General features: G+C 42.2%; 1 protein-coding gene across 1 annotated transcript in view; it reads left to right on the top strand.

Annotated features, from left to right (window-relative positions):
* The window catches only part of LOC310958230 (voltage-gated inwardly rectifying potassium channel KCNH6-like), a gene marked incomplete at both ends in the record, with an annotated part of 75,227 nt that extends 59,347 nt beyond the window's left edge, over positions 1 to 15,880 (top strand). Inside the window, 11 exons of the mRNA XM_083929079.1 lie at positions 344 to 508; positions 620 to 741; positions 947 to 1,018; positions 3,231 to 3,336; positions 5,308 to 5,575; positions 9,101 to 9,225; positions 10,371 to 10,457; positions 12,986 to 13,164; positions 13,413 to 13,436; positions 14,711 to 14,769; positions 15,712 to 15,880. Coding sequence (XP_083785205.1) covers positions 344 to 508; positions 620 to 741; positions 947 to 1,018; positions 3,231 to 3,336; positions 5,308 to 5,575; positions 9,101 to 9,225; positions 10,371 to 10,457; positions 12,986 to 13,164; positions 13,413 to 13,436; positions 14,711 to 14,769; positions 15,712 to 15,880 — 1,376 coding nt within the window. The remainder of the gene's footprint in view (positions 1 to 343; positions 509 to 619; positions 742 to 946; positions 1,019 to 3,230; positions 3,337 to 5,307; positions 5,576 to 9,100; positions 9,226 to 10,370; positions 10,458 to 12,985; positions 13,165 to 13,412; positions 13,437 to 14,710; positions 14,770 to 15,711) is intronic.
* Positions 15,881 to 26,012: the final 10,132 nt, after the last annotated feature.

Raw genomic sequence — 26,012 nt, 5'->3', positions numbered from 1 at the left:
AGACGTTTGAATGCCTTCACCGTACTGCCCCGAACTAATCAGTGTTAGCCTCGTCCGGCTGTTAGCGACTCTACCGGATTTCTCCGTTAATAGTTCACACACGAAAAGAATTGTCTTGATGGCTTATTTGAATTTCACATTGATATGTATCTACACCCTTGTGTAATATAATATGACTGGACAAAATGCCAGGGCTCTTTTTTGTCCATCAACACCAAACACACAACCAGTACACAGCCACATGCCCTCAGTATTTATACAAACGTATATGCTTGTAGAAACCTGTTAAAGACGAAGGAACATGGTTCTTAGAATAACACATTGTATTTGTTATGGTGTCTAGGATCCACTAAGGGCTGTCTGAGGGCCCTGGCCATGAGGTTTAAGACCACCCATGCTCCTCCTGGTGACACCCTAGTCCATGCTGGAGATCTGATATCAGCTCTGTACTTCATCTCCAGAGGATCCATAGAGATCCTCAAAGGAGACGTGGTGGTGGCTATACTGGGTAGGTGCATGCATGAAACCCACATATGTGCTAGTGACTCCATCAAGTGGCCTAAACAAGACTCAGTAATGAAATGTAATCATATCCTGATTACATCTTTGTCTCCTCCAGGGAAGAATGATATTTTTGGGGAGCCCATCAATGGGTACGCTCTGCCAGGAAAATCCAGCGCTGATGTCAGAGCTCTGACCTACTGTGATCTGCACAAGATACACAGGGAGGATATGCTGGAGGTATCACATGGTTTTATTGTTGGGACAGTGAATGGATGGCTGATAACTCAGCAGGTGTTATAAATAGTCAAATAAAAGTTCATCGAAACCATCAGTGTATTCACAGTCCTTTTCTCTAAACATGTATGGAGGTAACATTTTTTTATCTGTATTTTTTTAACACTCACATAAGGCAGTGCTCATTTCCTGTTCTTTGTGTTTGCAGGTTCTGAGCATGTATCCTGAATTCTGTGAATATTTCTGGTCCAATTTGGAGATTACCTTCAATCTCAGAGATGTATGTTGCTCATGTTTCAGCCCCTCTATCTACTGAACCCAGGTAGAAATGATGACTTGCCAAAACTGCAATGGAGACATCTTGAATTGGAGTTTTTGACTAGTATAAATTTCAGTGGCGATGTTGGGAATTCACATGTCAGGTATATTTTTAACATTAGGCTCAATACAATGTAAAGGCAAAAGAAACTTAAAAAAAAAAAATCACTGTTATTACATAACTTACGTTTTTGAGGTTAAACAATTAGTAAACATAACTTTTTTAAAAAGTCACCGACTTTTGGTTTCACACCAGACAAGAACACTGTTCTGCCGGATAAAAGTCCTGTGTTTGTTTGACCTATTCACCACCACAACCTACTGCACAGGGAGGACTTTTGCTCTTTAGAAGACTTCCTACCATATCGCTCTTCATACTATGCATCTTACAGAGCCACGAATAGCAGTTACATTTGGTCACTCTGATGCACCAATCACTCTGTAGTTAGTGTCCTCAACGAGCAGAGGCTGCTGCTGGGAGCCCCTTCCCCGTCCCAAAGCACTCACAGGCGCCACTTTCTCACTACATTTAGAGACTTTTCACACTTTCTTAGAACTTTATTTAGAGAAAGAGACTGGAGTGCAGTTTAGTTCCTTATTCAGAGCATCAGGGAAAAGGGAGAAATCTGTGTTCGGCCTAATTCATTCCCATGCATGTGGCTCAGAGTCCAGTTCAGTAAACAGTCTCTTGGTCCGTCTCTCTCCTCTCACGCAGAAGCACTGTTGTTATTATGTGACGACACGGGGGTTAGAGGTCAGAGGTGGTTATTGTTAGTATGTGGTTTTGCCGTCCAGACGACAACGCCACAGGGGGGCGTTTTCAAATCTTCCCACTCTGGGACCCAGTTTCAAAAGATCCCATTTTCAGGCTCCGATAATGGAGGCTGCTGTAGATGGACGGCCAAAACGATACTAAAGTTATGCAGTTATAGGAAAACGTGCCTGTGTGGACGGGCCCTCAGTGTCTACTAATGATGCTGATTGGTGATCTGGCTTACCAATGGATGATAACAGCCTGCTGTGCCAACAAGTAGGTAGAGCAGGGCCATACTGCCTCATAATTATAGTGGTGATAACGCCCATTCAGATAATGTTCAAAGTGTGTGCTGTATCTCTGCCTAGAAATGGAGAGCCATGCTAGAAAAGAGGGTTCTTTCAGACTTGTTGCTCAAAGGTGGAATTAAACACTGAGGGGGGAGCTGTAATTTATATATGGGCATAATTATACTAATAATATTCATTTAAGAGCTGAAAAAGTCACTGTGTGGAGAAGATGAAATTTGGATTGTCGGTTTTGTAAACTTAGAGCGTACTCACATTGTCCTCCCAGACCGCGACCCGGGCTTTAGGGTACTTGTCCCCCCTCCCTCTCCCCCCCGCGCCCCAGCCCCGTTTGTACTCACACTGCCAAGGCCGGCCAAAGCTTCCTGCTGTCCATACGCCATCACGCCGTAACACGTCACACGCATTGATCGCGTGTGTGTGGCTTTGTTTACAAATCTTTCCACAGACCTCAGAGTTTTTGTGCGTCTTGTCGACTATTTTTGAATATTTTCATCCGACCAAATCTACAGTAGATACTCCACCTCCGCATCACACCAACATGAACCTTTCACCGCCATTGTTGTTGTTGTTAAATGTCCGCGCATGGTCCGTCCTTCTATTTACATGTCCAAACAGGCGGACATAACGTAGGGCTCGTGCTCGTGCTAGCACACGTGCGCACGCTCGTGCTCGTACATGTGCAAACGGCTCCGCTAAAGCCCACCTCCTTTAAGCGGGCCGTGGACGGCCCGCTGGCCGCATTTGTGCGCGGAGCGGGTGCACTCACACTGCTTAAAAGTACTAGGCTTTAGCTGAAAAAATGGTTTTGGCCCCGGCCAGAAGGACAGTGTGAGTAGGCCCTTACAGAAAGGTGCGGGGACAGGAGGGTTCTCAGGCTATTAGATCATCTGACCAGCAATTCTGATTTGAGTACTGTGTACTGGTGCCTTGACTCTCTTTTTAGAAATATTTTGAATTAGAAATACTGCCATGCTGTACAGCCTTAGTGGAGCACTATCTGAGGATCATTTCACAGACAAAATGTATAGTGAGATGTTACCTAATGCACAGTACATGATTCTTCTTCTCTTAACCTTCACACACTCTTCTCTCTCCCTCCCTGTCTGCAGATGAATGCTGAAGCTGTAGGTTTGGTGAGTGGATTAGACTCACCATTAGACTGTGAGGGATTCAGCAGACTACAGAGGAAACACCAACTCTCCTCCACTCACACAGGTAGCACTTCTCCAATACAAACAAACAAACAGCCTGTAAGGGCAGATAGAAAGCGGTGGGTCAGATCCCCTGTACCTCTGAGCAGAGGTTTAAGACAGGTTGACACAGATTAGCAGGGATGGATTTAACAAAGGTGACCAGTGTAACAGACCTGAGTTCTGCTTTCAGTCTGGGACACACTCTTTTTTAAATACAATTGTGAATTCATAAGCCTGTAGCCTATATTTTTGTCTAACCCTTACTCTTATTCTAATCATTATTATTAACGCAGAGGCATTTATCTCTCTAAACCACGAGTCAGCAACGTTAGGCCACCATTGGTACGCGGTACCTTAAGCATTGGCACGCCATAGAAACAAGAGTGCAAGACATTTTGGGGGAAATTATGTAGCGCTTTCTCATCCTCTGGCCAAAATAGCTCTTCAACAGCCACTGGTTGGTGCACTGCCTGTTATTTACGGTAGTTCGACTGACTTTTTCCTCCATGAAGCATTTTCTGTATTTTATGAAGCACCAGATGGAGCTCTTGGTTTAAAGAAAAAAAGGCTCAATGAATGGTGATCTGTTTGAACAGTGAGTGCCATCTAGAGGGCTCAGAAAATGAAGACATTACTTCATATAGCTTCATGAAGCTTTCTTTGGACATCACCACTTTTCCCCCTTCAACATTCACAAGGACCCGCCCAACTCTGCCTCTGATTGGCTCGTATTAGTTGTCTTCTTCACAGCATGTGGAGCAGGTGGGGGAAAATAATGCTCCTGGAGCGGGCTTAGGTGACGTTGATTCGGCACACTGATTTACAAGAAACTGTAAAAATGACGCTCCATATCAAGAAGGTTGCTGACCCCTTATGCAGAAAAGGCCACCCCCACATCACACTGAGCATATTGAAATAATGAGTATGTGACAAATTAATCTTTGAATCTTTGAGATGCATTCATTTGTTTTAAGGTAGAGGATGACTTTCTTTTTGTTTGTCATTTTGAGAGACAGGCTTGTTAAAATTATATAATCTTCTATTACCTGTTATTTTAACCTTTATTTTTTTTAATGACAATAAAACATATTGGATAGCATTTAATTTTCATTCATCCATTTTCATTTTTTAATAATTAATAAAGCCTACAGAACAAACTGTAAGATTATGCGTGAATAATTTCTGTATTTTTGACCTGGACTCTATTTCTTCATGTGTTTAACGTGTAAGTGACGTATGTCCACTAAATGTATCAGTTCTTGCAACAGTTACAGAATAATAATTTTTTTATTACATTATGTGGACGGTTATCCTCATAAGATTAGTGTCACAATTAATTTCCTTAAACACAACTAAATGTCATGATTTCCCCAAAACGTATTAATTATGTAATTAACTAATTCCATTACTTTTCAAGGCCTTGAAAATGACGTTTTGAAATTCCATGACTTTTCCAGGTTTTTCATGACCATGGGAACCCGGTTTTGTGCAGCAATGAACTTTGTTAATGTGTGCAGGTTGCAAACTCACAGCTGTTGTTTTTGTGTACCTGTCAAATGACACCACCTTAGGGGGGAGACAGAGAGCTGCCCACAGATGTCCAAGAAGACACAGTAACTGGGAGCAGCGTGATGGCCACAACAGAGACGATCACAAAAATACACTGTAAGACCTGGAATGTTGTTGCCCTCCTATAAAACACATATTCATGACTTGTCCTGTACCTCTCCCATTACAAAAGGAAACTCTGAACCAATTGCTTTTGTAGATATGGGCCTGTGTTCTCCAGTGACGATGAAGGAGAGGAGTCAGAGGTGACCAGCCCTGATCAGACCACCAAGATTCATGCTGCTGCCACAAACACTGATAGGAGAGAGAAGCCCTGTAACCCTTTAACAGGCAAGTGTAAAGCTGGAGACAAGATACATGAGATAAATGAGACAGCGTATGGTGGATCTGTGTGTGACTCACTGTATATCTGTGTGTGGACCAGATGCACTGTCAGGAGTTTCCAACATCTTTACATTCTGGGGCTCAGAGACTCAAGAGGAGCACAGATATCAGGAGGTGCCCTGCTCCCACAGCCTCCCCTCTCCTACTTCTCAGCCTCCCTCCCAGCAGCTCTTTGACCTGCCCTCCTATTCCCACTGTTCCTCCAGCGCTCCTCCTCTCCCGCCTCCTCCTCCTCCACCCATCATCTCACAGAGGCCGAAGGGGGAGTTAGAGAAGAGGCTGGAGGCGCTGCAGCAACAGATAACCAGGTTGGTCACAAGGCTTCAACGGTAGTGTTGATAACTTCACATGTGTCAGATCAACTCATTCTGCTGTTTTGTCATGACCCTCTGGCATCACCTGTCCATGCACTGGGTAGCCCTGCATATCAAACCATTAACACTTGGTTAAAATTATGAATACATACAAAACTAAGTGGTTAGGTTTCGGTAACAAAACCAGTAGGTCAGAAATTGACATCTAAAATCAAAAAAAGGCAATCGATCAATTAATCAATCAGTCAACTTTATCTGACATAAACTTGTACAAGCTATACATCCAGTGAAATATAACCCCATAAGCTACCTCAGTGTGGGCATGACTCATCATAAAGCAGAATGTGAGCGTCAGATCAGTACACAGAAAAAGAGTCACCCAGTTGACCAGCACTGTCCCTCAGGATCCAGCCTAGTCTCTGTGAAACAAAGGACACCACAGCTACAGACATCCTTTTAGAAACCAACAGGGGCATGGTGTCTGCCCAGCCCACCATCCAACACCTCGATACTTAGCAGCAGGGATGCCTGGCAGAGTAGATCCATGAGGACAGCTGGTGTTTAATTCCTCCATTTTTTGCCTTTGTGTCCCCTCTGATGTAGAGATGGACTTTATTGACCATATGGTCAGGATCGTAGGTGGTGTCCAAGACTGGCAAGCTGGTTTCCTTGGATCACAACATCTCATTTAGTACAGTGAGCTCAAGGTTCAAACCTGTTCTCACAGAAATAAAATGGCTCCTATGAGAAATAACATCATCACACATGGACACAACTGGACTCAATGAATCAAGAGTCTCAGCTTTACAGTCAGACCCAACTTATGTAATTCAACACTGTTGATGGACCCCAGTATGAGGAAATATTCAGATAGTCCATTTTAGAACAGGTGAAAATAACACAATTGTACTGCAGGAGGAAAATTGCATGTTTTCATCCCCAAACTGTCTGATTATCATAAAGTGGGCATGTCTTTAAAAGGGAGACTTGTGGGTACCCACAGAACAAATTTTCATTCAGATAGCTTGAATCATAATAATAATAATAATAATAATAATAATAATAATAATAATGCATTTTATTTATCGTTGTCTTTCAAAGCACTTAAGGTCCCCTTACAGGGCAGATTTAAAAAGAACAACAGCTATAATAAATTCAACAAGAAATTTGACAGTGTTAAAAATCATTAAGAACATCAATCTTTAAAATGTGATGAATGTGAGTGATGTGTAAAAATCTGACTGCGTATGCCAGGTTAAAGAGAGTTTAAAGTGGCATGAGAGCCAATGTTAGGGATGTCTGGTGGGAGGGCAGAAATCCCTAGGAAAAATCGATTCTCAGATGCATCACGATGCGGACGTGGAAGATTAATAAAGATTTCATTGATAAAGTGTTGGTCACGGAATACAAAAGGCAGAACTCAGAAACGCGGAAGTGCAGCATCAGACAGTCTGTGGCGTTACACACAACAGAGACACATGATGGCTGAGAGAGAATCCAACCGGCACCCTCTGCATTAAAAGTTAGTGTATGGAAGCACTTCCATCCAATTCGGGAAAAGATCACTAACTCTATCGCAACTGTTATTGCTCTTGTTTTTTGTCAGATCTACATCGTCCCGTCTTGAAGATACTTTACTGACACAACAACCCCACACACTATAATGAGAAAAAAACACCTGGGTGAAGTAAGTTTTAAGTTGGATATTTGATGGATATTCACTACGGAACCAGCCGCGACTTGACGGAGGTTTGCCCAATCCAACCTTGAACTAACTTCACCTTGGTTCCACAACCATGGTCATGGAATTACTATAGAAAGTAAAGCGTTGTCAATAAGGGCCGCTTATAATGTTATACAGATTATGCTGCAGTCTTTATTATTGACTACAAGTAAATTAATTATCTACAGGCAGACTACTTTTTTTGTAAGCTCTTCAGGGACTGGAAGTGTAACCTTACAGTTGACTTCCCACATCACTTCTATTTGTTTTTATCAATAAAATATATTGGAAGTAAATTCATTGCAGATCACTTTGCTAAAAAAATACTAAGTAGCCACACTGTGCAAAAAGAAATTCCGTATAGAAAAAAAAGATATATCATTGTTTCATGATCGCATCCCAGCTCTCTTAACCGTAATCGAATCGTGAGTTGCCTAGAGAGTCCCACCCCTACTCTAGAACCCATGGGGATCAAGCTGGCGGGCGTCACAATGAGCTGAGGAAGAGGAAGACCCAAGAATGCATATGGGTGTGTTGGTGTGTAAGAGTTCAGATAGATACAGAGGACCTGGGTTGTGGATGGCCTTGAAGATGAGGAGCAGAATCCTAAAAGGAATGCAGTAGGTAATGTCGAACCAATGAAGCTGCTGAAGAACAGGAGTGATGTGATTAATGGAGGGTGTTCTGGTGATGATGCAAGCGGCAGAGTTCTTGACCAGTTGAAGTTTATGGATGGATTTGAGAGGGAGACCAGGATGTGTGAAATAACCAGGGTGTGAACAAGAATTGCAATACTGTTGGGTGTGAGGGAAGGGCAGTGGCGGTTAATGTTGCGTAAATGGTAAAAGGCAGACAGAGTGATATTATTGATGTGAGCTTGAAATGATAGTGGGCTGTCGAGGATGACACCCAGACTCTTGCCTGAGGGGAAGGGGAAACTGAGGAGTTGTCAATGGCTGTGGTGGATAAGGTTAAGGTGGATTTGGGGCCAATGAGGAGGACCTCAGTTTTGTCGCTGTTAAGTTTGAGAAAATTGCAAGAGAACCATGATTTTATTTCCTGTAGACAATCACAGAGAGAGAGGTGGGCGGAAGGTTGGAGGTGGGTTTGGTGGACAGGCAAGACAGGATTAACCATATGCGCAGGGGCCTACAACCTCTAAAGGACCAAGGGCAGTGAGGGCACAAGCAAAAGATCTGGTTATATCTCGCTTATATGTTAAACTGTCCACCGGAGCTGTTGCGCTGCACTTATATGGTCTATGCGCTGTACATAATCTCTGCTCCTGGCTGACCGTGAGCTGAGACCCTCCCCTTATTGGTCAGTCGGTATGAGGCAGGCATAGGCAGGTCAAAGGTGACACCAATCAATGTGCATGGAGCAGGTCGTGTGATGTCAAGCGCCGCTACACAACACAACTCAAAAAACACAAACATGGAGAAGCAAAGTGGGAGTGCTAAACGGAAATTAAAAAAGGAGAAGGATATCAGAAACGCAGAAAATTTAAAATATATACCGAAAATAGTGAATTTCTCCACGCTACTTAATGTTAGCAACTGTTCTGCTGAGGCAGCATCTGTCAACGAGGACGGCTAAGCTAGCCAGGTGCTAGCTAATGTTAACAGGCCCGAGAGCGAAGAATCTCCCGCAGCATCTTTAACCGACGGCCCGGATTCTACTGCCAGTGCGACTGCTGAGGAAAGCGGTGATGGGTCTCCAGTCTCACCGCCATCTGAACCGCTCATCGGGTCTGCGAGCGGCCCCTGTACCTCAACGCCTCGAATGTTACTCCCCAGGGATCCAGCAATGTGGGGGCCGGTTATGGAGCCGCTCCGGGAAGAGGGGATCTTCCGAGGGCCTGCAGCTTTCCAGAACCGGGCTGCCAAGTATCTTGCATTGGTGAGGGAGTCCGGACTTGGGGGTAGGACCAATCCCTTATCAACGGTCTGCTTCATTGCCGTCTCCTAAACAATCAAATTGTGAAAAGGGAATGTCTTCTTTACTCGCCATCAACTGGATCAGTCTATTGCTAGGCCTGCAAACTTCTGTCATCCCAAAAGCATACATTTAATAGCGGATTCTGTGATTGGAAACATCCAGGGAGGAATAGTGATCATGAAAAGAGTGCAGAACACACAGGTCTAAATACGCTTGCAGAGTGGACACTTCTCTTGCTCAACAGTGTGAGGCAGAGCAGCAATACTGGAAAGAAGTCCTTAGATGTGTGGTTGCCGTTCTTAAATTTTTCGGAGCGAGAGGACTGCCATTTTGAGGCAACAACAAACTGCTAGGCTCTGCGCACAGTGGGAACTAGTTGGGACTGCTTGAATTGATAGCAGAGTTTGAGCGCTTTTTAAATGAGCACCTAGAGAAGCATAGCAAAAAGGGTGGAGGTAAACCATCTTACTTGTCCTCAACTGTGTGTGAAGAATTTATATCATTAATGGGTGACAAAATGGTTGATAGCAGCTAAATATTTCTCTGTGATCGTTGATTCAACACCAGATATAGCACACATACATCAGCTCACATTTGTTTTTTTAGTTTTGTCAGTGCAGATCGCAGAGTACTGCAAAGATTCATTGGGTTTGATCCCAAGGAATACAAACCAAGCACAAAGCTCCTGCATTGGTCGCAAAACTTGACACACTTGAGACAGTAATAATGACTATGTTGTGGGATTTAAGGCAGCAACTGAGCAACTCCAAAAAAGCCATATGGATTTAGCTACTGCTCTTTGCCTTTTGGGTCACTGCATTCATATGGTGACACTCTACGTGAACAGTTTGTAGAGCTCGAAGCTCGAACTACCAGTTTGACACTCGACGTGTGAGAAAAAGAAAAAATTTGCAGATGAGTCTGGAGATGACAGCGAAGTAGCTTTTCCTGATAGTAGTCAGAGATTTAAGGGTTGAAACATATTATGTCACAAACTTTGTTCGGCCTATCCAAGTACATCGAAGCCTACACACATGTGTGACCTCTTTGGAGTTTTATTTGAGAGGGACTGCAGTGATTGTGATGTGCATGAAAGAGCTGCTAAGCTGTGCTCCACTTATCCCACAGATGTGGATGGTTCCTTGTCAGACGAACTTATTCAGTTCAAGCACTTTGTGAAGAATGAGACTTCGCCTGTAGAGCTGCTGCAAGCTCGTGAGAGGCATGGACTTAAGACAACGTTTCCAAATGTTTATGTTGCATTAAGACTGTTTTTGACTATGCCTGTGTCTAACTGCAAGGGTGAGAGGTCGTTTTCTGTTTTGAAACGAGTTAAAAATGAGCTGAGGACAACAATGTCACAAACATAGCTCTCTGCACTTTCTTTCTTGGCCATTGAACATGAACTTGCTAGTGCCCTTGACTTTGAAGATATTGTACACCAGTTTGCACATTCAAAGTCTAAAAAAATGCCAGTGTAACATGTGTTTTTCAAAATGTGTTTTTCATCAGACTTCCCCATTATTTATGACTAAAATTGTGTATTTTGTCAGACTATTTAGCATTTATTTTTGTCTCGTCTATTTGAGAGAAATTGACAGATTTCCAAATGTTTATCTTGCACTAAAATGTTTACATATTGTCTTTTTGAACTGTGATGTGACAGGTTGTTTCTGTTTCAAAACAAGTTAAAGATGAGTTTAGGCGCAGATGATACTGCATTTAATTGATTTTTCCATGAACATACTGCAAATTGTTTATTGTTGTTGAGAGAAAACAGCAGATTTCAAAATGTTTATATTTCACTATAACTTGTCCTCCTGTGGAATTCTGAGGTGATGGTGATTTCTGTTTAAAATGAGGACCAAAATGCTACTTGATTCTAGGGGATTATGGATTTTTGTTTGTGTCTTGTCTGTGGACTTCCTCTCAATGTAATATATTTATGTTGGGAGAAGGTGTAGTTAAATAAATATTGGATGCTTTGAGAGTGGTTGCTTATTTATTTTTTGTGAAAATGGAGGACACTTCCTTCCCTCTCTATGCAGTGAGTCAATTTTGCAAGATTATACTGTTGCAGATTCCTTTTTTTCTTCTTCATTACATTATATGTGAGTGAGTGGGCTTGACAATAGAACAAAGTGGTGCCTTTGTAGTTCTATGTGTATTTGCACGTCTGTACATGAAATGCACTTGATGACAGTTAGTTATTGAAATATTGACTATATTTACTGTATATTACTGTAGTGGAGTGGATTCATCCATCTGTGAAAAGTCCTTAGGTTGTTGCCACGTTTCAGTCAAACCCAGGAAACCAAACTTACAATCAGTCAGGAGCTCCTGGAGGAGAGGACCCTTGCTCATAAGAGAGCGGATGTTGAATAATCTGAAGTTGACATCGATGTGTGTTCATGTTTAGCACTGACATTAGCCGACCTGGCTAGGCTGGCTAAGACACTGCGGTCAGCTTTCCATCTGGGGTTTCTTGGAGTATGACGAGTTGAAGACCAGATGGATTGTATTGGTTTGGAGTGTGACCACTAGGCCAAGGTGCAATGCTGGTGGTGGATCGGGCAGGTGGAAGCGTATTTGCAGGAGCTCGGTCAATTCAGCCAAACTTTGGAACATTATTTAGCATTCTTTCCAACAAGCTAGCATGACAGGATTGGTACTAACATATTCCTTAGGTTAGCAACAAAGATTCAACTAGAATTCTGCTTTAAAAAAGATGGAACTGAGGAATTTTCTGGAACAACAGGGCTCCCACCCATGAAGAAATGGGGCCGTTAGAATATAAACAGAAAGCTCTGCTGCTATTTTGAGAATGTTGAACTCAAAGGAAAAAAGGAGGGAAAGGTAGGTGCTACTAACAGCAATGACAAATGCACTCAATCTGATAATTGAGAAGATAAATTAATGTTGTGTACCAGATTATTATTATTATTATTATTCATTATTTGCTATACCACATTGCCTGACTTATTACAGGAGGACATCAAAGAGAGCTGACGGATGAATGTTGTTCAAGGAAGCCAGATTATTTACAATCTACTCAACTGAGCAAAGAAATAGCAACCACGTCGTAATTCTATACTTAAAGAGCAATGATATAAATCCACTATAGGTCTAAATGTCAAATATATTACGTTTTTGTTGCTTGTTCAGTACTGCCTCTTATAGACCTCAAACTGCTTTTACATTACAGATACAGATATTTCAGATAATATTTTAGACACGTTTTCCATCACTTGATTTTTATTGACAATTTCTGTAACAAATCGACTGGTTTTGCACTCGAGTATGTACCAGGTGGGAGCATTTCTAAACTCTGCAAATAATACCTTTAACAGTAATAAAAGTTTTTTTAATTGTACTTTCTTTCACAGTTACCATGTGACATAGCATATTTATCGTTGCAATATCAATATTTATATACAGAATATTTTAAGATAAAGAAAAATGTGAGAAGACTTCTTCTTTTTGTGTAGCCCTGTAGCAGATACAACATGCAGCTGCTTGGTTGTAGAAACTGTCTTCTCATGCTGGTTTGGTTTGTGTGTGTGTGTGTGTGTGTGTGTGTGTGTGTGTGTGTGTGTGTGTGTGTGTGTGTGTGTGTGTGTGTGTGTGTGTGTGTGTGTGTGTGTGTGTGTGTGTGTGTGTGTGTGTGTGTGTGTGTGTGTGTGTGTGTGTGTGTGTGTGTGTGTGTGTGTGTGTGTGTTCCAGGTTGGGTTCTCGTACCTCAGCAGACATCGGGACCATCTTGCAGCTGCTGCAGAGGCAGCTGCCAATGATCCCACCTTCCTATAGCACCCTGACATCCTCATCCCCAATCCTGTCCCCCTCTGCTGCCTCCCCAACCCCTGCCTCCCTAACAGATAAGTCACCAACCACCAACCCACAGCAGCAGCAGTCCAATGAAAAAGTCCCTCAACAACTCCAAAAATCGAACTGTCTTGTTTGTGGTTCCTCTGTCCTCAACCTTACTGCCTCCCCCCCTCTCATCCAATCCTCACCCCTGCACACTTCATATCAGTCACTGTTTTCTTCCTCTAACATACCCCAGGACACCTCAACCTCTCCACCCATTCCTCAAACTTCCACCTCCATTCTTCCTCAGACAGGAAGTCAGAGTGTGCCTCATTCATTGTCCCTCCCCTTATCCCTCACCAGCCTGAATCCCCAGCTGCCAGAGAGGTTTGATCAACCAATCAGGACGCAGATATTAGCATCTGCCTCACAGGTACTGCAAACCTTTTCAAAAAATATTCAGTTCAGTCTCAGAATTCTTAACCTGACTCCACAAGATGGACTGATTCACATTGTCGCAACATATCCATCTGGGAACTCTCGTTTGGAGATCTTTTGGGCAGGGGTGAAAATGCTGGTTGCTGGTTGGATAAACAAACTGTCTATCACCACCTATGTTAGTGACAGACAGGCCAGATCAACCAATTCAGATCAACAAAGAGTATGACGTACTAACAGCGTCGAGGCAAAGCTCAGAAAGTAAACAACATCTGGGTAAAGGATATTTTCTGTGTGTGTAAACGTGAATTTACAGATCAAAGGCCCAATTTCAGGAGCCCGGTCCATATTCAACAGAAGGATCCAGAGAAAAAAGAGTTAGTGAGCGGCTTGATCCATAGCTGCTCATCTTATCCATGGAAGCGTCGATGTTTTTTACATTGAACAGTCACTCCTCGTTGCGTCACACTTCGAGCCGCCTCAAAACCAACGCTGATTGGTTCGGTCGCTTGGTAAACTACAATTGGTGTGCTGCGACAGAACCTTGCAATACAGTTTTAGTAGCAGCACAATTGCATATATGTGAAGAAAACATTTCAACTTAACTGACAAGTACACACATAAGTGCACATCTGTTAAAGTTATATAAATGTACAGAGATAAGAGGATACAAAAGTTATCAAGTTCGCACGAATAAGATAATACAATCTGACTTTTTCTCAGAATATTGAGATGAATCAAGTCAAACACGAATCCTATCTGTCTTCGTATGTTGATAACCACGTTTTAATGTTTGTTTAAAATGTATCTGTTGTCATAGCAACAGGTCCTTCAACCCAAACCTGCAAAAGTGCACTTTACCAACAGTCATCTTAACTATGACTAACTAATTTTCCGACTTCAGGAAGTTGATACAGTTCATGATACCAGATTCCTTTATTTGTCATTTTTATGCTCCACATGAAAACAAAATTGTGTTTCACACATCCACCAATGAGTATTGTGATTTTAGTTGAGAACATGCAGGTTATTTAGAAATAATTAGGATCTGTTGGTGTCTTCATCACAGTTTAATTTTCGTAATCATGACCGTGAGTGGGAGGATGGAGCACAGAGCGGAGTTTTTAAAAGTTGGAGCATCTCCTAAATGTTCTGCTCCAATATCACTCTGGTACTGGTACTGTTTACATCATCAAAGCGTGCCTGAGCCCGTTCTATTTCAGATAGGCTTCGCACGGCTGTCGCTACAGAAACCTGCAGGAATGAGTCCTAAAACCCAGAAGTGAGTTGGCGTTTTTTATTAGATGCCTTAACTAAGGTCTATGGCAGCTTTGAGTGGGACAAGCAAACAGCTCCACGAGCAAGCAGCGTAAATCTTCACCGCTCAACTCACATGCTCTGAGCAAGATGACCTTATATGTATACATGATAGAATATACAACTGAATATAAGTGTGTACACTAAGAAAGAACAAATAAAAATGTTGTTTGACACACTGTGACTTGAACTCAAATTAAATGTTTTTGACTTTTAAAGGAACAATGGAGCTAATACTATGTCATACAAGTACAGTGCTTGTTCAATATCTGCAGCTTTCTAGAGAACATCATTCAAACAACTTTATGTCCTGCACTCTTGCGTCAAACACAGGAAAACGGTTCATGAAGCTTCATCATCTACTCATTTTGCCTTTATATCAAATAACCGAATTATCTTGAAAAGAATTAACAAGATTATTTTAGTCTGATAACAGCATGTTTGTCTAAATTTGTTAAAGTTGTACGCAGTAAAATGGTGACTGATCATATGACCTACTATTGAAAGCACTTGTTGCATTTTTATTATTCCAATATCCATGTCTGTGGAGACATTCCGTTGGTCTGTCGGCCCAGATCGTCACCAACGGTTATACTGCAATCGGAAATTGTGAACTTCCAATGTCAGAGTCAGGCTTGTAGTAAGGGCAGAAGTGTAAGTGGAACAAAAATGGTCAACACACATTGTGACCATAAACTTGACAAGATGGAGGCTCTGAAAGAACAGGCTCACCTGCAGTTAAATCTTACCGACAAAGAGGCCGCTAGAAAGAGGGTATCTCAAAATCTTATGGGAAAAACTTTAAGCCACATTTGAAGAACAGGACGCTTGATATTATCATGTCAATGTATCTAAACTCCACTGACTCAAAAACTCCTGACCTTACTGTATATCTGTCTGTTGGCAGGATCTGCTCACAGATTGTGAGGATCAGTCCTCCGAACTCTGCCCACCTGTCGACAGCCATCACCTTCTTCAGCCAACGTCTCCACAAGACAGTCCTTGTCTGCCCACCATCAGTCAGTTCGAGCTTCACCTCCAGAGTGGAATCAACCAATCAAAAGAGGGCCTTCTGAGCCTCTCACCTGCACAACCCAATACAGAAGCAACAACTAGCCAAACAAAGCAGCATGGGAGCCAGCAGCGGCTGCCAATGCCAGGAGAGCCGGTGTCATCATTGGACAGCTGCAGCTAGCTAGGAAGTTAGCTGCCAGTGTTTCACCCCTATCCCAGAATTATAAGCCAGTCACACCATACTTAAGTGTTGGAGTCTGGCAATGCTTGACTAGTGCTGTACTCGAAACCACCTACTACTACAGACGAATGCAGTATACAGTACATACTGCATTTGCCTGTAGTATGAAACTGTTAAGTTAATTAAGTTGCAGAATGGAAAATATAAATATATAAGTATGAGTCCTAAAGCAGTGGACAAAAAACAAACTCAAACCACAATTTCATTGTAGAAAAATACAACTTAGTGAGCTTTTTTTTTGTAGTTTATGACCAATGTTTGCCTACTTTATACTTTCAGTTCCATAATGTGCACTGTAGGATACACACAGGGACAACAGATGGAAATTAGCTATATCTGGTTCAAAACATGTATTTTACACTGTTGCTGTTGCATATTTAACTCATAACATTAGGCTTCATGCTCTAATTTATGTGTTTCAAATAGAGACATCCCCCTCTCCTCTTTCCTTGCCACTGACTGCTGCTGTGATGCAGGTCTGTGAGCATGACTGCCTGCTGGTGAGCTTGTTTCCCTGCAGGCGGTGGTTTTAACTCAGGAAAGGCAGATCACAGGTTGCAATGGTTATTCTTAAAATGGACACTGATGTTTTGAAATTTAAACAAATCAGCTCACAGCAGGGTCTGTCAGAGACTTGCTTAAAATGTCCAAAAACGTTGGAAATAAAACTGCCAGTTTTGGCTGTGGCCATTTCCGTGCTTTGCATTGTGGGAGGCAGCAGGCAAGGTAGCCTGGTACAATTCCTACTGGAGATTTAGCTTTTGTTTGATTACTGCATAATACATGCTACATTTTGGCCAAATCAGTACATAGGCCTACCGCTAGTAAAGTAGGAGGTTTTCAATACAGCCTAGGTCTTCACCACATCCTGAGGGAAAAGCCATTATACTAATGCAGCAAGAAGCTAAGAGAGAGGGAGATTTAGAGGTTCTCTGTCTAACTTTCAGAAAACCGCTTGAGCATTGTGTTGCTCAAGCTTGCATACTCACACACTCCATAGCAAGAAGTGGCCACATCAGTGAGACTGAACTTAATTGACCAGCATCATGTTGGTATAATGCTGTAAAATTAATTATATAATTACAATAGTGCTCGCTTGCTATTTGCAAATCACTCCAGCCAAAGCCACAAAGCAATCAACGGCAGATTCCTGCTGCGCAACAGAGATACATCCAGCTTAGGTTTCATTGAGCTAACTAGCTAGAAAGCCAGCGTTAGCCAGCAAGCTGTAACCTGCTATGCTGCATTGATCGGATGTTGGTTGCTTCGTAACATTAGCCAATAATGTATTTATAGGGTCATTCCAGCGAGATCAGCCCTGAGTCTGGTGGTTATCTGGGGCGGTAGTAGCTCAGTCCATAGGTGACTGGGCTGGGAACCGGAGGGTTGGTCGTTCGAGTCCCTGGTTGGACCATGGAGGGGTGCCAGTTCATCTCCTGGGCACTGCTGAGGTGCTGTTGAGCAAGGCACTGAACCCCCAACTGCTCGGGGCGCCGGTCACTGGCAGCCCCCTCGCTCTAACATCTCTCCATTGGTTGCATGTATATAGGTTCTGTCTGTGCGTGTGTGTATTTCGGGCCTGTGTGTGTGAAAAATAATAGAGTGAAAATTGAATTTCCCCATTCGCGGGACTAATAAAGGAATTCTTCTATCCACTCAAGGAAGCATTTTGCTATGTCAGCTAGCTGCCATTTTGCCGCATTAGCAACCAAGCAAGCTAGCTTACATCAGCTATAACCACAATTGAGCTTGCCAATGTGACATATCGACGCAATGCATTATGGATTCCGATGGCAACTTCAGCCGGAGCGGTATTAAGTTGTCGCTTTGCCTACTTCATCTGCAGCAAACAAAGGGATTGCGAGGAGCTGCTGTGTTGTGAACAGTGAACAGTAACATTCATCACAGTAACTAGTTTACTTTTTGAAACAACAACTGGATAAGAAAGGATAATAACAATCCTTCATCAACGTTACATCAGGTCACCACTGCAGACACTAGACACAGTGTTTGACTGGAAAGGGCATTAAGATTAAGCCACATTTTGGACGTCACCAACATGACTCAGGGCCCTCGCCACACACAGAGGGTGCACGAAGACTGCGAGCAGGAACCAAACCCCAGACGCTGGCTAATCAGTGTCCAGATTAGGCAAAATCTGGCCTAATATGAGTCAAACAAACTCAATCAAATATGTTACAGTCGTGGTGCTAGTTTTTCCTGCTTCTGTTTCCCGATTGTGGTCAGAACTCACAGGAGAATACACTTTTGATTTTGTCCTCTGGCCGAAGTCTCTACTGCTAACATCCATCATTTAACTTAGTAACAGAAACAAGACACGACACTCCAGAGCTTGGGTTAATACTAAAACCTTTTATGTTGCAATCTCCCATCACCGCCAGTGTGAATAGTGCTGCTGTCATACAGTTTATCCCCGCTGTCATTCGGTCTCTAACCGCCCTTTGACAGCTAGCGGTATTTTTAAGGTGGAGGGTTTTCATTCATGTTTCTTAGTTTGTGAGTTGACTTTGTGAAGCACCTTAAATGCCAAAATGACAACAAACTATGTGTTTTCATAGTCTTTCTTGAATGACATACACTTTAATAATGGTCGGATCTTGAAGTGCTCACAAAACTGTATGAATGTCAACCAGATTATTCAAACTGCAACTATTCTGTTTTTGTCACTTGGAGAAAAAGATGCCAAAGGGCAGCACTACACCACTGAGACAAGTGGCATTTAAAGCCCAAGTTTCCATCACCTCCCAGAATGCATTGCATGTTGATCACTCGGTGTGGCGAGCTCAATATAGTTCTCATGGCAGTGTCCTCGCTAGGATTTTTTTTCATCAGCACCAGGGGAAAAGGTTTTTTTTTAACCACACATGCTGTTCCTCCACTACCCACACTCTGCAGTAGCCGCCCACCCCTGGACAATCAGCCTTGACCTGAGCACTGGGGGTCTGATGCCAGACCGTGTGAGTCCAGATCCCCGCCAGAGCAGCAAACTAGTTGCTGCCATTATAGGACAGCCGCCAACCTTGGGTCCTTCTCTGGGCTGCAGAATGTATAACAGAAGAACAGCATGTGTGGACACCTTCTCACTGTTGGCTGTAGGGGAGCTGAAGAGAGGCGAAGGTGACTATTTAGCCAGAAATGATTGAGAGTGCTGTTGTTTCACTTTCCAACATAGATTAATCCTGCCATTGCATGGGGACCGGAACAATTACCTCACAGTCACAAGCCTGCTTCTCTACCCTTCTCTCCATCTATGTATTTCATACTCACAGGGCTAATAAAAAATATTATCCAGCAAGTATGCAAAAAATGCAAAATGGTATGCCAAGTGCAGTGCACGTTGGGACTTTGCAGTTGTGTCACAACTCTCCTAACAGGCATGTGTGACACAGGTGTGTGGGTGTAGTGTATGATATAGGAATGAAGTTCCTACCAAACGTACTGATGGTTTAGATCTATTGAATCATGTTATTAGCAAACTTGTATTTATGTGGTTCATTTGTGACCTAATTGCTGTTATTGTGACACATTTGTGTTTTAGTCCTTCTGGTCCCAGTTTATTTTATCACACAGACAAAGAGCTAAAAGGCAAGACATACTGTGAAACACCTGGAGGGAACATAAGAGGTCTGTAGTCCAAGATAGTCTGCATGTAGTAGAGTAGAAGAGTAATAGTAGTCAGGAAGAAGAGGCTGTTCCATGAGGTACCATATCAGATTGAAAGACTTGTGAGGCATATTATGGCATATGCAAACAGGTTAATTCAGGGGATTTGTTTGTAAATAAGTCATCTTAGATGTTACTGCTTCATTTTCCACATTTGTTACATTATATGGAAAACCTAAAACCCTACAATCTGACTCATACGGACAAGCAACCAATCAGACCATAGAAAATCCTAGTATACTTTTTATTTTGCAAAGTTATGGATACCAAAATATAAGCCTTTATAAATATAAAAGATGTAAAAGTTGTACCTAATAGTAGTTAATAATGATTACGAAACCATTTGCTGTAACCCTTCACTTTACAGTCTGCAAATTACTTGGTATTTACCTGGAAACTACACTTTTGTAGTTTATACGCAGATAAAGTTGGAACAATTTTGTGTTCTCACCCAATCCTCTTTTACTTTGTTTTATATACAAATCAGATCAACTTTATTTATATAAATTGGTTTAATTTTCACTATGTTTGGAAGAGAATGATCGCTAAATTGTCACAGTCATTTCATGATAAGAGGTAAAAAGCATTTTATTCCACATTCATGGGCAACAGTGTAGATGGTAACAAAGTATAGTTATTAGGAAAGTACAAAAATAACTAGTAAGTACAAAGTTATTATTTAGTGGGTAGTCTACCAAGAACTACCAAGAAACTATGGTAATACAATCTAAGTATCAGTGTTGTAGCCATATGAAAGTATAGAAAGTACTAAGTTAGGGTTAGGTAAGCACATGGTAAAGTAAAAGGAAACTAGAACAAAATATAGTTATCAGGAACGTACCAAGTGCTAGTACTAGTATCAGTACTGAATTATTACTCACTGGTTAACAAGGGTGGTGGATGTCAGTAGTAAAATACTTGGCCCTAAACAGAAAAGTAACTTCCTAAAGAAATTAGAATCCATTATATCTTGGAGTGCCCACTAGTGATGTCCAAATGAAGCTACATGAATCATTCTCTTTATTTTTTTAAGTCCACTAGTTCTAGCTCTCTGTTCAACAGGGTTGAAAACACACTGAATCACCATTCATTGAGCCTTTCTCTTCAAACCAAGAGCTCCCTCTAGTGGACTCAACAAATTCAACTGATGCTTCATGAAGCTTCATTTGGACATCACTAGTACCCATCCCCTAGCACTGAGAATCAAAGTTGCTTCTCTCTGGCTCCTGCCTCAGATAACCATCAGCCAAACTTAACACATGAATCCCCTTTCGTAGCCCCTGACAGTTCACTTATCAACTTTGTGAAGAACAGGAAGAATCAGCACAGCCCCAAACTGTTGCCCCCTCATATTGTCCCTAACATTTGAACTTTTGTACTTCATGTGTTCACCTTTGACTATTGTATTTAAATGTAGTTTTTATTGATGTGTTGTGGTGTATGTGTGGGTTTTATCTTGTGTCCTGCCTTGTGTTTAAGAATGAGTGTTAGAGGTATTTGTCCACAGTCAGATAGTTACCTACAGTAGAGGACTGTTAGCATGTGACCAGTTTGGAGAAGCAGACAGCAGAAGTGACACAGAAGCTGCTGTGGACGGGGACAGCAGCTAAACCTGTTTTAGACACAGAACGTTTAAGTGTGTACTACATTTACAACATGTTCACAGCTATAGCTCTCTCTCTCTCTTTCAGCTGTTCAGAGTCCCACTGCAGAAGTTCTTCTTCTGTAAACTCCGGCTCATAAAGTCATCCTCTTGCAAGAAATACTTGCACAGTAAATACTTTTAAGTACTGGGTACTGTGGAAGAAGAAATAACTTATTTAACAGCTGTGTGATGTGCTACCAAAACAGTAACATACCAGATGACGTACATCAAAAAAAAATGTTTTGTCCTGTGCTCATGGCAGGTGTGTCTTCGGCAGGCAAGCTACATCCACCTTTGGTAATTTACGTCTTCAGTGAAGTGTACTCTCTCTCTACTGTTGATAGAGAGTAACAACAGGGGAGGCTGGATTATGAAGATTACACTGCTTTCCTGTTTTTACTCTATTAGTACAGAGAATGAACTTAAATAAATACATAATATAAATAAATAGTCTGTAAGAAATCAATGTTACAACTGCAATGAGAAAAGGACTTTTTTTTAAAATTATAATTATTGTACTAACATATTAGTAGCACATCTCACACCCTAACCTGAACTGATTGACTTCATTAACAGACTTTTTTAAGGTGACTAAAGTACATTTGGCTGTGGCTGCTGTCCCCGCACAGTGTCAGTACTCCAAACAGTATTTGTAGAACTCACTACAAAATGTCATAAATATGCACATACCTCCTTATTGAGCTCTAAATTCTTTTGATGACTGGATGTATATGTTTGATTAAAGGCTACTTGATTTGATGAAATATGATTGTTAGTGATATTGAAATGTAGTATACTTGTAACCTGATTGTACAGCAAGTACACATCTCTGTTCACGATGTCTAGTCAAACACAATGCTGACGATGGGAGCAAACGATAGAAGAGCTCTTCGTTTGGCAAAGTCTATGGCTGCTCTAAAATCTGTCACAGCAGTGATCACATAAAAAAGGCGCAATGTATTGGTGCAAAGATACGGACAGATTCTTAATTTAAATAATCTAAGAAGTGTGAAAAAGTTATGATGTTATGTCAAAGGCATCTATATTGTGTTACAGCGATATCTGCTGAAATTAGCATGCTAACCAGCTAGCCCCAGCCCGTCCTGTCTTGTAATATCATTTGTACCTTGAGAGGCTGTAGTGAGTCACTGTAGAGTCCAGTCGGCCAACATGAGAGGACGAAGAAGTAGAGCTGCCCCGGCTCGCAGAAGCAGCTACACTGTTAACAGTAACAGTTAGCAGCTTTACACCCAAACCTAAAACCACCTACACCTGAACTGAGATTCTGCGTTCAAATAATGTTAGATTCATAAAGAAACACTTAGTAATGCTAAGGATACGATACGTTATTGTTTCCATCTCAAATATAGAGTTGTGCTGTGGAATCAGTCTTGATTTAATATTAGTGATGGGTATCGTTAGGACTTTATCGATAATACTAATCTATCCTTCTCCTTATCTGTTCTTCATGGATATTATAAGTGTGACTGTCTATGTCCAGATACTGCCCACTTAAGCTATACAGTAGAGTCCAAGGATATAGGCGTGCTTCAATTAAAACTTTGTAATTACCTCTCTTCATTTTTTACCATTTACTTAAAGTGTTCTTTCTGATACAAAAATGAAGAGCAACACAACATTTACACGGTAAAATGACTTGCATACAGTCAAAACTAGTGCGCAGGCTCCATAGCTTCAACTAACAACAATAGAACATGCACAGGTAGCCTGATCCACTTACAAACCAATCAGAAGACCAGCTGCAGCCAGGTGCAGGTGGATGAGAGACGGGAACAGAGCAGATTGAAGTATTGCTTTTCTACATGACAAGATGTATCAGTTAGCGTTACTTAGTCTCTAGCTACAACTGAAGCTAATTACAGCTATGCTAATAAAGCTTACTTTAGCTATCAACAATAACAATGAATCATTATTGTCTGTCTACTGTATACACATGAAAAGTGCAGTGAGACTAGTGAGTATTTTGCTTTTTACTTGTGAAGCTTTTATTGCAGTAATGAGTGTGGTTGAACAGCTCGGTCCAGACACCTAAGTATATTATCTGGCTGCAGCCCTGCCCTTTTGAACATAGACTGTATAAAAAATGGACGTAGCATCTCTGTCAAGGCCCGTTCTCTTCACTTGATCCAATCATATTCGCCTCTGGGAGTCGCCGTCTTGTCAGACTTTGACTCCACCTCATTTCCTCTGACCAAAAAAGGGCATTGATGTGATGTCCATCTGGCTGAAGTAAACTACAAAAGCAACATTAGCACCACCGCCCGGAAGCTACGCTAACGGAACATGTTACTCGATAAATGGGAGTGGGGAGTGGGAGTCAATGTTGAGATATTTTTCCGGGACCGGGGTGGAACAGGAGTAATTTTTTTCATTTCCTGTGTCTCTGGCAGAGATTACACCGGCTCGGCCAGTCGAGTGCAGGCAGCATTTATGATTTAAAGTGATATTCAACACAGTACCATGATCATAGACTGTAAAACACCGACCCTCACAGCCCGAATCCTCCTGCTGCTCCAGATTAGCATATAGAGTATGTAAGTCATGGTGCATGTGCGGCTATTTAATTAGCATAACAGAGCTAACACGTTGTGTTTCTAAACCTTCTGTTTGGACAGTTGATCGAAGACCAAACCACCTTGTCACTTATGGAAACACCACCGTACGAATGACCACAGTCCAGGTTGAGATGACGGAGTTAGCATGCTAATGATGCTTATCCTGACAACTAGCCTCCGAGGAGAAGTGACGGCTAATAATTATGGTGGCAAACATGGAGTTGAGTTAGTAACATGCATTGATGAGACATGAATGATACAAACAGAGAGGAGAGGAGATCAGAGGATCAGGAACAGGATTATCCCCCGGCAGACTAGGCCTATAGCAGCATATTTAAGCAGAACAAAATCAGCTTAAAATAACAACATAGCCAAGGGCTCGTATGCCCTAACTATAAGCTTTATCAAAGAGGAAAGTTTTAAGTTTACTCTTAAATATGGGGACATTGTCTGCCTCCTGCTTATACAGGAGAAATATGTTCTCTTCCATTTGTTTTAGTTAGTACACGAGCTGCAGCATTTTGGACCAACTGGAGACTCTTAACAGACTTATTGGAGCAGCCTGATAATAAGGAGTTGCAGTACTCCAGCCTAGAAGTAACAAATGCATGGACTAGTTTAGATATCTATTTTTAATGACCACAGAACACTCAATTTGACATATTTACGGCTTATCCCACTGCTGCAAGGGCTGGGACGAACCTCCCCAGGTAATTCACCATGCCAAGGACTCTTTTTAGCTCCTGCACATTTTCAGGCGGTGGCAGCTGGTGTATGGCCTCCACCTTGTCAGGGTCCAGTCTGAGCCCTGACTGGTCAATGAGATGACCCAGGAAGCGTAGCTCTGCCTGAGGGAGCATTTCTCCTTGTTGAGTTTCAACCCTGCCAACTCAACACGCTGCAGAACCTTCTCAAGTCGGGCATCATGTTGCTCCATTGCTTCATTATCCTGACGACGATATGGTCGTGAATATTTTCCTCTCGAGTTGCTCCAAACTCACAGTGCTCTGAGAGATCAGAGGTAAAAACATGCCCATTCGTGGATAATATTCCTCCTTGGAAAAAGTACTCATTAAACTTCCCCATAACAATGGCGAATTCTCAAAGAGAGGCATGGGTGGGCTTCTGTCAGTTGTGCAGTTATTGCAAAAACAATAAAACTATTTCTAGTTGTGTGGCTTCTGCTAGATGCCTTGTGGAACACTTCAAAAGAGTGAACTGGGCCGCGTGAAAAAACAGCAGATGCAAGATGATACAACATGTTCGTACTCACTGGAACAGTACCTATCATATGCTATCAAGACTCATGGAACAGCTATGGCCTGTGACTGCAGCTCTCTCTGATCCTCGAGATCGGTCTCAAGACCACTTTTTTGTGGTCGTGGTCTTGTCACAGCCTCGACAGTCTTTGGTCTCGGTCACACACACACAAACATAACATAATCCCTCTTGTGCCTACATGATCAACATGCAATGCAGCCTTTTTTAATATTATATATAAGCCATCACAGTCACACTTGGTATAATCTGTAAGGTCTCTCTTTCTCACACACACACACACACACACACACACACACACACACACACACACACACACACACACACACACACACACACACACACACACACACACACACACACACACACACACACACACACACACACACACACACACACACACACACACACACACACACACACACACACACACACACACACCTTTCTCATGGGGTCTTAAGAAGACAAAACAAAGGTCAAATGGCCTTTACTATTTAGTAAAGGGGCGAAGGCAGGTCGGGTTTACAAGGGCAGAAGATCAGGCAGGTTCAGGGGCGAAGGCAGGTCGGGTTTTCCGGGGCAGAAGATCAGGCAGGTTTACAGGCAGGTCCGGGTTGTGCAGGAGTCAGGGAGTAAAGCTAGTGAAGCACGATACCAAAGCAACTTCGCAGACGGTCTGACAAGGCCGAGCTGAAAAGCAGGACTCTTTATGCTGGAGGTGATGAGTGGGAAATGCACTGCAGCTGGCAGGTAAACGGGAGCAGAGCAGA

This window comes from Echiichthys vipera (assembly GCF_963691815.1).
Source record: "Echiichthys vipera genome assembly, chromosome: 15".
NCBI classification, from domain to species: Eukaryota; Metazoa; Chordata; class Actinopteri; order Perciformes; family Trachinidae; genus Echiichthys; species Echiichthys vipera.
This window is presented reverse-complemented; position numbering and strand designations above follow the sequence as displayed.